The 15,338-nt window shown below is 39.4% G+C and overlaps 1 protein-coding gene across 1 annotated transcript; it reads right to left on the reverse strand.

Moving 5' to 3' along the window:
• Positions 1-258: 258 nt before the first annotated feature.
• Positions 259-14,260, reverse strand: LOC104165867 (potassium channel subfamily K member 2-like; the record flags this gene model as incomplete). The annotated part of the gene is made up of 2 exons (XM_009705626.1): positions 259-376; positions 13,950-14,260. Coding segments are annotated over 2 exons (429 nt in total), but the record flags the coding sequence as incomplete, so codon positions are not given.
• Between the last annotated feature and the right edge of the window lie 1,078 nt (positions 14,261-15,338).

Raw genomic sequence — 15,338 nt, forward strand, 5'->3', positions numbered from 1 at the left:
CCCAGAAAGTGTTTCCACAGCCTCTTCTAGTCACCTCACAGAAATATACAGCAACAGTTTTCTTCTACAGAAGAATCATTTGCTCAGCTAGGGATCCTTACAGACAGCTATAATTTCTGCCCTTGCAGCTAAAAAAAATAACTCTCTACTTTAAACCAGAAGATTTGGAAGATTTACCATTAACAAATACATGTACACACTGGAAACCAAAATAGTTTCAGCTCATTTACTATGAAAAGATAATAAGCTGTGTCCTACCTATGGTGGTAATAACAGTGCCAGCAAAGAAGAAGGAACTTCCCAAGTCCCAGTGACTGATCTGAGTAGATGTGTTTCCTAAAGGTATGATTCCTGCATTTATTGCTGCCACTACTTGCTGCAAGTTTAAAAAGATTTTTGTCAATATTCATGAAACAATATTAATATACATTAGACAGTAAATTGATTAAATTACTTGTTTAATCAAAGCAATAAACCAACATAGGATCAGTGTTGCTCTGCTGGAGTTTTGTCATTCAGTTAGGCTACAATTTAATCTTCAGCAGACACCCCAAGCACTTCAGCACACAGCAGATCTGTAAACTCCAAACCATTAAGGAGAATGCAAAATCCACAATATCAGTAACAGCATCACCTTAGCTAGATGGCAAACACAATTAATTTTACTGTTGCAACTATTTGGTAAGGAAAAATATGCATTAGACAAAGATTTACAATGAGAGTTTCCCAAAATATTCCTCTATTCAGTTAGGCAAGCAAATGTACTTCTTAAAACACAGTCATTTTAAAACTCCAAGAAAAAATGCCCATGCATTGTTTTGGATCAAATGAACTCCAATTAATTAAAACATTTTTGTAGAACAGATAATTCAATAATTAAAGATTAACAATTACACTGATGGTTACAAAACTTTCACCATATTAATAAAAAATTCGGTCAAATATCAAAAACGTATCTCTAAGTTTATACAACTATGTACTTTGTAAATGTCGCTCTTGAAAAATTCAGCCCTAGCAGCTAAAATGAATAAGCTTGCCACTAGTGACATTTTCATAGTCTCAAGAAATATGAAACATTTCCTATTTCAACAGTCACCTACTGTAAATTCTTAACACAGAAAGTATCCCTGTTTAGTTATATCTCTGTTGCAGATATATACCAGTATTTGAGTTAAACAGTACACAGCAAGAAAAAGTATTTTTAAACTTGTAATAAATATTTTAAGGAATGTAAGTTATCATTTCATTCTGAAACTTTAAAACAGGACTTATTTCATAATCGTGAGCCTTATAATAATAATTGGTGTTTAACAAAAGAACAACAGAGGAAGCAATACTGCAAAACTAAAAAGAACAATTTAACTAACTGATAGTTTCTGCTTGGCGAGTTGTCCAACAATGATTATGCACACAAAGATATTCAGCAATAGGGCAGACCAGAATGGTTTTCCGTGTGGGCAGTCTGTTGCAGAGGAACAGTGTTGTGCAGTAGTAGTAATTTTTTCAATCCCAAAAAACATTGATAATTTGCAAATGAAAACATTTTTGTTTCTAAACAGTGCTCATGGAAGTCAATTGACCTGGGCAGAAATGACAAAATACCAATGCTGGATTAAGCAGGCCATCCATTTTTCATGATGGGATCTCAACTTAAATCCACCATTTCCAGTTTGCCTTTTTCAAAGCTCAGATGCACAAAGTAGCCATTTTACAGTCCACAGCTGCACCTCCGCAGCCACAGGGATCTTGCTGCCACACCTAAGCCATTTTCAACATCCAGGGCAGTCAACAGAAAGCCAGCTGGGGTATCTTTATATAAACTTTACACTATTTTATCTTCTATGCCTTCAACTGTTTTCATTTTAACTTTTTTTAAAAACACCAGAAGGGCCAACATCAGAGATGTGGAATTTTCAGTCCTACCGAGGAAGGAGAAAGGATGGGGAAAGGGAAGGGGAAGAGAGTTTAATTTTCCTTTGGGTTGGAAGAATAAAGCTTCTTCTATGTTTGTACATCACAAACAACTTGGCAGCAGTAAATATAGCAGCACTGATACTGACAGGTGTTTACATTACTGTAGGAAAGGACACATCAGACTAAGCAGCGTGTGAAAACCGTCCTTTGTATTGATTTTATAATTTAGGCAACACAGATATTCTTTTGACATATAAACCCCAGTGTGCTGCATTATAAAGCCTACTGAATACATTTTGAGTGCTCTTTCATTTCAGTGGACTAAGGACTTTCATCACAAGTCCTTGTACCTGCAAATGGGAACATGCTCTCCAGTGAGGGCATGATACGGTAAAGCACTGGATCAATTCAATTTTACGGGACCATTCATGATCAATACGGTTTTATGAGACCATTCATGTTTTATTACAATTTATTTTACTGGATGAATGCAGTACCCAGAGCAACACACCTGTTTAGGCAGTCTAGCAAGACCGAGTTTTATACAGATCCAGATGTAAAATGTTTTCAGAGCTTTATACCATCACTACACATTTTTGAAGCCATACTACCTCAACATCTTCTATATGAAAGGTATCTAAACTGCTCAACGATCCATTACAGCTATGCATTTCTTAACTGCAGTACACTGTACCTACAGACTTCCAGGAAAAAAGATACACCTTAACCCAAAACTGCTGTGTTGGGTCAGACCTAACAAAACAAAACAAATGGCTACAAAAGACAATTAGCCGCTCTTATTATGTCTCTGATTTTAGTCAACTGCTAATTAGGAAAAGAATCAAGGCAAGTAGGCAAGTGATGCTTTCCCTTCATACATCCTCCTAACCTCTGACTAAGGACAGTTTTGGGGACTTTGTGAGTCGGAGGTTGCATCTGCATGATGGTGTTCAGACCAGTTTGGGTGGACCATTTTGTCATGAATTTATCTAACTATTTTTGGAGCTCACTTGTATTTTGGGAACCAAGTCATTCTGTGGCAGTAAGTTCTGCAATTTGCTTGTGGATCATTTAAAAAGCATTTCCCTTTTGAGATTTTTATGTGCTTCAAAGTAATTTTATAACTTCTTATGCTGTGAGAAACACCTGAATAGCAATTTCTTCTTTGTCTCCTTCAAGAAATTAATGATCTTATAGACCCATCAGCTGCCTCTTTTTTCCAAATTAAAAACTCTTTCTTATTAAATTATATGTTTACCTATTCCAAAAAAATCCAATGAATATTGTATATAAGTAATTTTTTATTGCCAGTATTTCTCATTGACTTTTTTCGCACCTTTACTAATTCTCCTTATTGATTGCTTTAAACATAGTTTTAGTCATAAGGGGCCAGATGATGCCTTCTTCATCACCGGGTTATTAATTTTCCAAATACATACTATTATGCTTTCTCCTGCACCGTTGCCATGGTTGGGAGGAGCTAGTCTTAAATACTAACAAAGCTGCTGCATTATATTCCATCAGAGTCTTCTGTAAGAGTCTTCCTTACTAACAAGGGTGACAGTTAGGTAAGGTTGCTGGTTCACTGAGATCAATACCACTATCTCACGAAGGCTTTGAATTTTGCCTGCAGATTTTTCAGGAAGGGTAAGTGCATTTTGAGTCCTTTGGATCAGAGGACAGCTTTTCTTCTTAGTTTGGTCACTGCCAATGAGCAGATACTCATCGAAGACTATTCCCAAGCATAATTTTAAAAGAAAATAATATATAACATAACTCCTAACATATGTACATTTTGAGGCACTGATTTCAGAGTAGCATGTTCTTTCTGACTACATCTACTGCACAAACTTACCTGGAATACTGGATATTAACATTTCCTTAGCACAGAATAAAAACCCAGGCTCCTGCAGCTGGTTTCCACTAGCTTCACTAAGGGCCAGGATCTCACCCTCAGTGTTCAAAGAGCATGCTATTCATTGTCAGTGCTGTTAGATTCAGTTTTCTCTGCCACTTTATTCTTGGTCTTCAGCCTTTTTTCTTGACTGATGCCTTACTGGTGGAGCAAACATAACCACCCCATTTGTCACAAGTTTGGCTTGTCAGTCTTTCCTTCCTTCATAACTTCTTTCAGTCACTTCAGCCCTTCGGCTTATCCTAACTTATACAGTAGCAATAGTAACTCTGTGCATTTTGAATCTCGAAACAGTTAGAATCATGAAAACTCTATATAATCTGTACATTTATCATATGTTGCAGCCTGTAAATACTTTGTGTGATCTTAACATGGCAATTTCTTGACTTTTAAAAAATTACTGTACAGTATTAAAGTTAACTGACTGCCTCAGTGGCAAATTTTCTAGTTTTTCTTATTTTTATTCCACTTACAAACTAAATTCTGACTTAAAAATCAGTTTCACTTCAGTTTCACTACAGAACCAGTCAGTATTAGAATAGAGATGTGGACAGTTTCAATTCTTAAATTATGTAGATGATTTCACCTGCCTTGCCTTCTTCCAGAACTTTTGCCTACCAGTTGTTTCATATGAGATGACTGAGAACTGAGCAGATGAGGGGTTACCCAGCACATAGCACCCAATCAAGGCCTCTATGTGCAATGATTTTAAGAATAATATTACATAGTTTCAGTAAAAGTAATGGATTTTTCTTCTTTAGTTGCCTTTATAACGGTGAAAATTTGGGCTTTTTTTGATAGTAAAGAGAGCGGAGATAAAATGATCAAATATTTAAAAATTTTAGGAACTTAATTCTCTTTTTTTAAGTTACATGGATTCTTCGGCTAGCTCTGTACTGTATCTTAGCAGAGGCTTGAGTCATGTCTGAGTACAAGTCCTAACTCGTACTACTTCCAAACCACCTGGCTTTGTATCCGTATTTGGGAATAAGCTTCAGTAGAGCATTAGAGAAAAGAAGCAGAGATGCTTGAGCCCAGAGTGGACAGGCCAGGCATGCCCTGCCTTACTTTCAAAAATGGGACCTGAGCTCCAACAACACATAAGCATTGCGTTCCCACTGTACTTTTTTGCTTGAAAGCAGAACACTGGGAGGAGGAGTGTGACAATATAAAATCTCATTTTGATTGAAAGCCAGTTTTTCATTTCCTATGTAATTCAGAAACACTTTCTGGTAAATACATTGCACTGTTTTGTATTATCACATCCCTGTGTTCACGCAGATACCTGTCCATAGAGGCCACGCTGAGCTACCCTTGCAGATCAAGACACAGAATTTTGTGACTTTTTTCTGTCAAAATGAGAGATAAAACAGCCTTTCAAACTGCACAGTCATTTTGTAAAAACAGGAGACAATTCTTCTAGGTCAAGGATTACGACCTGGGTCCTCTGACCCTGCAAAGAGTCAATGGAGGTGACTGACAAAAGCCAGCCTGTTGGCCGTAGAGCTGCACCCACTAAGCAGGGGTCTGCAGAGCCGCAGGAGAAATACAGAGAGGTTGTAAACTGAGAAGCCTAGCCTCTGGTAGTCAACCGCTGCCTCATGCAGAGATCAGGCAGAAATAAGTACATGTCAAACTAGTCACCCTAATGCTCATCCCCTGTTCCACAGCAGGCTCTGAATACATGCTTTTGTACCATCTTCCAGTCACTTCACTTTTATGAAATGATGTAACACAAGACTTCATTACTCTCAGCTTTTCTGTCCAAAGATTAAAATAGAAGCACCTTAAATTATGCTTCTGATAAAATACAGAGCGTGCAGGCTTTCGTTACCCAGCTTGTCAGGAGCTAGCTTGTGCTTCCTGGCAATCATTTAACAAGCGATGTCAAAAAGTCAGACATGCCTCAAAGTTTCTAGAAACTCATTTCTCAGCCTGAATTTCTTCCTTCACTGTCCTGCTGCCATTTGACAAGAGCACTTTCTCACTTTCCAGTATAATGACACGTCTCATATGATCTAGCTACTGCACGAGTCCTGTGTTTTCATTTCAGCTTTGGTTTACAAAGAATGGAAATCCTAGTTCTTTGTTCAGAGGCACACTAGGATGCTTTTAACACTTAGCAAACAACTCTCCCGCTTCCAAAAGCACATGCTTTTGAGTCTTGCTGTTGAAAGAGATTGCAGTGATGTTTGTATTATAGTTCTGTGACTCCATGTTTTTCTTTTTAGTTTGTGTAACATACGACTATCAGCCTCACTGGAGACTAGTACCCAACACATTGAAGAACTGAAGGACTCTTTTCACTCCATGTTCACAATCTACTTGAACTAAAAACGTGTATAAACATGTTGAAATACTTTTCCATTTCTAAATATGCATTGCAAACAGACTATGTCTATAAATTTTGTGTGTGTGCATACATATATATATATGTATGTACACATACACATTCAGGGAAGAGGGCTTTTCTTTGCTTCTTGAGATTAAAGACTAGAAGAATTATGCAGACAGCTGCTCAGCAAAACTGACTTACTAATGAGTCATATCTGCCACCCTTTCTAAGACAAAAGCTGTCATTCAGATGCATTCAAGCTAGCTAGGTTTTAGGTCCTTTAAAACTGTTCATCTGAAGTAAATGTATCCTTTAAGAACCTCAACACCAGAAGCAGCAAAAATAGAGAGCAATGTGCTTAAACAAAGAAGTGACAAAGGCAGTTAGAATTTACTTATTATTCTCTCAAAAATCTCTATTGGTCTTATGCTTATGAAGGATAAAGACTGTGCTTAAAAAAAAGTTCCTTTTGGTTTAACCACCACGTAGAAAAGGGAGCTGTCCTGTCACTGGAGGGAACGCTTCCAGGCAACAGAAAGTTTGGCAAAAAATTCCCTTCCTCCAGGAGCGAAGTGCAGAGCCAGGAGAGGGGCTCTGGCTGTAAGAGGACAGCAGGAACCAGAGCAACCCTAAGCGAGGAGTGCACACAACCCAGGGGCTTCTGCAGCCGTCCGGGCTCAACCACAGCAGGTGAGTAGCTGCGTGGAGGACAAGTCTGGGTGAGGTTATGATCGAAGGTCTTTCACAGAGATCTTTTATTTAATAAATATTCCTCTGATCTAGGGATACAGGTAGAATTTGGGGGGCTGTACTGTGGAAGGAGACTATAGCATCCGAATATTTATTTCTGACAAGAGTGAAGCAGAGAAGAAATACTGGAGTGGACACTAAACTTACAGACTTGGCAAGAGGAAAAGAGAAACAGGATCTTACTGTGCCAGTTAGAACTACCTGTATGTTTGAAGTTAAGAATACATAAGCTCGAGTGCTTTGACAACCAGACACCTTACTAAGGACAGACATATGCACAGGATAACAACACAAACTACAGTTCCTGCGCTTCATGTTTTAATTACTTTAAAAGTCATTCATTTCATGTTGCCTTGAAAATGCCATCAACTGGCAGCTCGGCTACTAGTATTTGCAATTTGTCATAAGTTTCATGTCTGAAATGCAGATGACACATTAAAAGACTGATGCAATGGTATTTTGGATCCCCAGATCAATAAAATACACTGCAGCATCAATTTCTTTTATGCTGGTCTATCAATCGTTTCAAGGCTTTAAGGTGTACAAAGCATAAACACCTGCTGCTTCCAGGTTAGGGTCTAGACATGGGATGGTTCCTGCTTCCTTTTGGAGAGGCTGGAAAGAATTGCAAAAGGGAGAGACTAAGAATTTTTAGGGTTGAAACTGCTACGTTCAAACTCCCTCAAAAAGTTGCTGCTTAGAGGACCTGTAAGCTTCAGCTCACAGGACTGAGGATGTCAATAAATGTGGTGATTCAAAGAATGAATAAAACTTGATTTAAGCTAAATGGGCTTAGCTAATAAATTTTAAATTTGTCTAAATAAATTTCAGATTTGTCTGCAAACAAGATCTTTGCATCTCTGTGATTTATTATCTCCAAAAATGATACAGCAAGCTCAAATACCTTCTAATCTTTGGGAGAGAAAGAAGGATTTACACTTCTTTATTTCAACAGTTTTCTGCATAATCGGAGAGGTTGCGGCTCAAGGAGCTTATCTGGCTGAAATAAAACAACATACTCCTAATGATGCAGCAAAATTAGCTTCTTGGGGCTACCATGTAAGTTGTAAAAAACCCTATGAAAAGGACACAAAATCAGCTATTGGTGGAGGTGCAACTTAATGTAGCTAGCTACCGTGAACTATAAAAATGAAGCCACAGAAAACATATATTTTAAAGTAAAATTCTTTTGCAAGAAATTAATCACATAAGAAGCCATGATGACATTCTGGTGATATCAGTTTGATGAAAGGAACTCTGCTCCCATGTCATTCATAACTGTGTCAGGCTTCCCTCAAGAGGGAAAGAAAAAAACACATTTTTCCTGAAGGGAGATAAAAAGAAAACACATTTTGGTCTCATTCGCAGTCTAAGAGATGAATGGAAAGAAAAGGGAGAATGCAGCTGACACAACTGTAAGATGAAAACAGGCATGGGACATGACTGTGGACCCCAGCACGGGGAGCTGTTCTCCTCATGTTAACCACAAGCCCACGCAGAATCCAAGGAGACCAACTTGTGGGATCAAGGTCAATTCAGCTAATCCTGGCAGTTCATTAATTTTTTTTTTTTGTTCTTTTAAATGCAAGCACATTTTTGTGGACATTCGGTTTTCAGAAGAAGCCACATACCCTGGAGGGGCAGGACTTAAAACTCTACAAAAGCCCTTTATTGCTGAGACCGCTTGGTGCAGCACCCTGGAAACTTGTTCAGATTTCGAAATCAAGGCTTTATTACCACAAACAGCACTTGAAACACATTAAAAGACTGTGCTGTTTAATGTGATTTTGTTTGTTCCACTTGTTAGGGTTGTCAGAATAAATGTATTTGAAGGATGTTTCTACTAAAGGAACCAAAAATGAGGTATGTTCTGTTATTAAGATTCGGTGTGCCTTTACTTGAAAACTTTCTATTAAGTTTCAGAATTAACTCACTGAGTTAACTAAAATAATTCACACCACCTTGCTGGGATACTCTAGATATTTAAAATAACTGATATTTCTCTTATTTCCAATTTTTGTATGCAAAACTTATGAATTTTTCTATGCAAAAATAATACATTAAACAACTTGATGCTTGGGGATTAAAAGGAATTTTTTTCCCATTTTGGTTTATAAAGGTGACCACTAAAACAATTAACTGCCAAGCAATAGATAATTAGGTGATGTTCACATAAAAACTCTTCTCTTTTTTTTAAACCAGCTTTCTCTTTGGGGGGTGGAAAAATATTTGTCTCTCATTGCCAAGGCATCCCACAATGCGCAGCACTGGTCACATCCTTATCTCCTAGGAACAACATGAGTTCTGGGCAGAGGGAAAGCAAATTTGTTGTTATTTCGTATGCTCATTTCATTCCCTCTGTAGGATTCCCTACAGAAACAACAATAATGACAACTTCACAAAGTTGTTCAATATCGTATTCAGTCAGCTCACCTGTCTCCAGAGACAAACTCCTAACCCCAGGAGATGTCATGAAGGTATATGCACGTATTTCATGGCTGCGCAGCACTGCAGGAGGACATGTGTGCAACCTGAACATCAGCAATGCAACCTATGGTCTCTTTACATTTGCTACTATGCACAGGTGCATAAATACAGCAGGAGATTTTTCTAGGTACTTGGCAATACACTTTGTGCATCTGAGTTTAGAAAGTGCCTGCAACATTTTCAAATGTTTAGTGGTAAGCTTGCTGTAGGGAACAGTCAACACACTAAAAGAGAACTAGAACTAGATTGAAATAATTATATATAAGTTCTCTAATTAGAGAATTTTTTTATTCTTCAATGCTTATTGTTATTTGCATGTGTGTAGCTGCATGGCTCCCAGGTTTCTATCAGCTTCTGCCAACAAAAAGCTCAGTGGTGGGGAAAAAATGGTTACATGTGAGACGTAAAACATCCCCAGTGTAAATGAAGATCAGGTTTTTATACTTTGTCACATATACATAAAATCCACACAGTCTGAACTACATTTACTATTTTATTCTGTCACGTGGCAGTTACTTTGCATTGCATGGCAGGGCCAAGTTGAGAGCAGGCATGGACAGAGAAACCAGAACACCATCCATGATGAATTGTCAAGAGTTCTGCTGCTTCTTCTTCCAAAAGAAGGAATAGTATCAAAGCGTCTGGCCACATCCCTTTCCACAATTTTATAATGTATTAGACATTATATATAACCTTCACCAAACCAATGCTTTGTCATCTGTTAATAATAGATCCTTTCAAGACCTTCCAACTGAAACTTTAAAAAATGAAGTTTAACATCAGACCATGCACAGCTTGCTGGTCTGTTGTATCCCCATTAGACTCACCAAGGTAGTGTTTGTACCTCCACAAGCTTCCCTTCTGGGATATTTCTCTAGTTGTAGATCTAGGCACAGCGTGCAGGGATCCACTTAATGTTGTTAGTACTGGCTCCAGGCTACAGCAAAAAGAGTTGAAATTGCCTGGAAAAAATGGCCTCTTGGGTGTGCACAGATACGCTCTGTGAGACTTTTGCACATTTTTAGTACGGTGCTAAATAGAAGTGCTCATCAAATACCAAAAAAATTATGTACCTGGAAGCAGATCTCAGGGTCATACATTGCTGTTGTTCATTCCAGGTATATTTTATTACAGTGAGGCAACAAGTAACCGAAGTGGTTTAGATCGAAAGAGATTTGCAACACTGGACCTTGGAAGTCAGAGATGGAGAAGGTCATGAAGACCACCCCTTTGTCAACACATGAGCAATGCCGCTGGACTGGGCTGAAAAGTTATGAGGAAAACCCAAGTCATTTTTCTGAGGCAGCTGAGGCCACGTGGCTGTCCTCATCAGAGCACTCTATTTCATTAAGTTTGCATATTTTCTACGCTGCATAGCAGCTCTCCATTGCCCCATGTTTCACATGTATCTAAAATACCTACAGTCTATAAAAGTATAATTCTCACTGTGTGCATCTAGAGGAGCCACACAATCAATGTGAAAATATATCGTTTCAGGAATTCGAAACCCAGGGGATAAAGCTGTGTGTGCTGAAAAGAGGCAACAGTATCTATCGTTGTGCCAGGAAGGTTTTTGGTGATTGGTGAGATAAAATAAGGACGGAGAAGACAGGAAGGGAAAGTTCCCTATCCTGTGTGCATTTATAGAAGCACACAACTCTGTGTTGTAATCAGCTGTGTGGCAAAGGAAGATTTCAGCAAAGGTGATGGAAACTAGATGACCCCTGGGGGCTAGCGAACTGGACTTTCACTCCACTTGTACAATATTTTTAGCTGAATTTGTGCACTCAAACTGGTCTCTGTATTTTCTCGCCTGACTAAGCCACTGCATGTTGTACTGTCGGTCAGCAGCCTGGGGATGGTCAAGCCTGCTTCAGAGCAAGGACTAAATGGCAGCTCAGAAGTTGTGAAGATTGAAAAAGCCTGGCATGATAAGCACCTTGAGCAATGACTAGCACGAACCAGAGCCAAACCAGTTTCTGGATTCCCAGAACATGAAGTTCAAAAGGAAAAGTTTATAATGAATTTCATTATAGTTTGACTGAAGGTAAATACTTGATTAAAGAAGACATTATGGGCTGCAAGCTCTGTAATTTTCTTCACACAGAGTAATCATTCCAGCTTCCTACTACACTAGTACATACTAATTTTCAGTTTTATAGCTTTCGGTGAATTCTTAAATATCATTTGCTTTTTCCTCACACGCACTATTTATTTTTATTCATACAGACATCCAACAAAAACTGAAGAAACGCTGCATTATATTGTAACAGCAGTCAGACATAAACCCAGAGAGACAAAATGTATTCCAGTAATTTAGCTTCCGTGACAAAGTGGTAAGTAGGGAAGAAATATGACCCCATGGTTAAGATAGCAGCCTAGACTTGGAAAAATAGATTTGAGACTCTCTTTTACCACTGTTTTCCTATTTTACTTTGGGCAAGTCACTTAATTCCTGACCCTTAAACAACTTGATGTAATTCATTATCACTTATTCTGTGTAAAGAAAGGCACACAAATGCGCTTGCAGGACCAGGCTCCCTATTCCTCAGCTCTCCTCCTATAAAAGGTGCGTAACAGCCCATTCTTACCTCCACGTCGTGGTGTTCTTCTTCACAGAGAAGCAGAAGGGAACAAGGAGAAATGAAATTTTCCATTTACCCCGACAACAAGCAGGGCAAACTCTTCCCACAACTCTCTCTCGCCCACGTGCTGCGGGAGGCTGTGTCACCCCCCCGTGCTTCACAAGCCTGTGCCTTTCTGGTCATGCCAAGATTGCTAGCAAAGATGGGAGCTAATGCTGATACGGGTATCTGTGCTCTGACAATCGCACTGAAACTGTCGTTTGTTTTACAGAGAACATCAAATGGGCATTGAATGCTGATGAAGTGTTTTTTTATTACCAATCTGTGCTTCTGGGTAGGGAATTATAAATGCTAAAATATCTAAGTACTCCAGAGCAAATTTCAACAGTTTTTGCCTTAAGGACCATCTCACAGATGATGTAAGATAATATCGCTTCAAAATTTCTTTTTTTATCTTCACAAGTATAGGATGTGACCTAAAAATTTCATATGGGGTTATTTATACTAGCTACAAGAGATTGTTTTTATCAAAATGTGCTTGTATATTTCTCTGAAAGATTATCTCACATTCTGCTGGTAAAACCACCAAAACATAGTTATTACACAGCATCAAAATTACTATCGACAGCACCTCCTCAGGCGTGCCTAGTCAGGACACATGGAGATAGGAACTGCCTGACAGCCACTTAAAGGGTACCAGTTTTGGAAAACATTTTATAGAATCATAGAATCATAGAATCATTATGGTTGGAAGACACCTCAAAGATCATCAAGTCCAACCGTAATTTTAGCAACAAGGCAGGGGAGAAATCAGAAAATACAGGACATCTTTCCTGTTTGCCTTTAAAATTCAGTAGTAGTGTGCTGTAAAAAGAGCTCAGTACTTCAGAGCTCTGGATTTAAAAGTGAAAAAAACCCCAGGTGTCCATGCTGATGCTCAAGGCGGATTGGTCTAGAGAGGTAAAATCAACTTCTAAATTCCCAGACATATCTGCTGTTCAAAACCACCTCCAGAAAGCTTTGCTGCCCATCAACTGGCATGCTCCAGAGCTTGTGCTAGCCAGGGTCTGGCCATCCACCACCCTCTCCTGCTCTCCCCCGTCCCTTCTCGGGCTCTGCAGACCCAGCTGGCCCCATCGCTATTGTTCACGAAGAAGTCAATCCTTGCCAACTCTTGGCTGTTCACTCCAGCCTCCCATTTCAGTGTCTTATCCCCAGAACTGACATTTCTTGGCAGCTCCCTGCTGTCCCCTGCAGTGCCACTGAATATTCCTAAGAACATGGGAACACGAGATTTAAGTTGGAGGCGGCCTCGTAAGGCTCTGGATCGCATTCTGTGCTACTGCAAATAAACATTTCCTATGGTTCTGAGGCAGGTGACCTGCAAGGGTAAAGTCATGTTAGTAGGAACACACCAATGTGCATCAGCTGCGGATGTGCCTTTAAGAAGTAGAGAAAATTGAGATTTAAGATCAAAATAGCAAGTCCGTGGTACTTTCATGTACTTAAAATCAATAAAAAGAAACATACAGCTGGAAGGAAAGCTAGCTTGATACAATCACGGTCAATTAGAAGTCCTTTAAGGCAATGGATGGTGTATTTTCTTCCTCAGAATTAGACATTTCAAATATTGACAGACCTAGTAAGGCACAATCAATATATCAATTCCTTTGTGAACTATTAATTATATATGTTGCTGATGAATAATCATTTAATTAGCATAAGGGGAGGCTTCAGTGAAAAGGCTGTCTACCAAGCCTTCTGGACCTAAAAATAGCAATAGCTTTTCAACCATGAGGCTTTGCATGAAAATGCTATTGCTCAACTTCTGGTCTTAAGACTTGTTACATCGCTCAGCCAATACAGAGCTTTGCTAATAAAGTTTTTCCCCCTTCTCACAGCAGTGCTGCCATATGTAGTTTGTTCCTCTAAGGCATGGTGACAAGGGTTTGGTATGGATTACCTGGATCAGTTCATCAAGCTCTGTTGCATTCACACAGGAATGCTGAGATACAAACGTCTGCTTCTGAATCACAATGGTGGTTCTCTGGGAGGTCTCATGAGGCTGCTCCAGGGCTTTAAATACTGTTGCTCCAATGATTAAATACACGACTACCACCAGAAAAATTGTTGAGACTGTCTTCCATTTCATAACATTAATAGCTGAATCACTTTCCTCCCGTGAAGAGAGCACGGTAGGCTTGGTGGAAAATGATAATCTTGGTTTGGAGTTCTGAGTGGCCGATTTGGGATCCAGCAAGTCAGGTGCCGCCACTGGCAAAACAGAAAAAGAAAGTTAATTTTTACAGTGCCACTGAGATTTCATTAACTGAACTTCTTGCCAAGAAATTACAGAAATTCTGTTGCTTCTAACTGGAATTCTTAAACTGTTGTATCCTTCCCTTGAATACCATGCCACCTTACAACAAATCTGCTGCTCTAAGTGGTATTTTCCATTTTACACGCATATGCACATTTGCAACATTTTCTATATGCGTCTGTCCCCTTATGATCTTCAATCATTTCCAAAATGCAGATTTCCCCTACACTATTGCATTTTATTAAATTAGTATATGGTGGTGTTTTGCTGCAGAGATCCTTTACATCCGCTGTTCTCTTAAGCACTGCTAAGCAGCTTTCTAGCTGTGTTTTACCTCAGCATTACAGAAGTAGCAGAAAAATACAAATCCTTCTTTCTTTCACCTATTTTGTCCTGTGCTCCGACAAATGCTCTCTGAGAACAGTTGCATCATTACTTCCGGACTCCCCAGATATAACCATAAAAACAATACATCGCTCATCATACCGGTCTTAAAGTGTTAATTGCATATCGATTACGCCTTTCAGAAAATACCAGTAAAACATATGTGTACTTACTGGAAAACTGACCCATTTGTTAGAGTGTGTATTTTTATTTACAGCTACAAAACCCCACTGGGTTAGGCAAAGAGCAGCTGAGTGTGTTATCAAGTATCCCAATAACTCATGTGACTACCAGCAACTATATGGGCACTAAAAAAAAAATCTACCACATCAAGTGCAGGTAAAGGTCTGCTGTGGGAAGATGGCCACAGCAGTTGACCACACAAGCTATATTTAAATTGTTTTGAATTACAAGTACATTTTGAACGGCCACGACACCGCTTCCAGCTGCCGGTGGGAAAAGCCCAGATCTAAATCCAGAGGAAAGTCTCCCTCAGGACGGCGGAGGTGGGAGCCGTCCCTCGCAGGGGTGGCGGTGGCACTTGGCAGGGTCACCTCCCGGGCCCCGGCCGGGCTCAGGCACACACCTGAAGCCCCGGGCACCGGGAGAAGGGGCTCGGCGGGAGAGGGGCAGCCCCCAGCCCGGGCC

Source organism: Cariama cristata, unplaced genomic scaffold, assembly GCF_000690535.1.
Source record: "Cariama cristata isolate BGI_N322 unplaced genomic scaffold, ASM69053v1 scaffold10348, whole genome shotgun sequence".
NCBI lineage: Eukaryota > Metazoa > Chordata > Aves > Cariamiformes > Cariamidae > Cariama > Cariama cristata.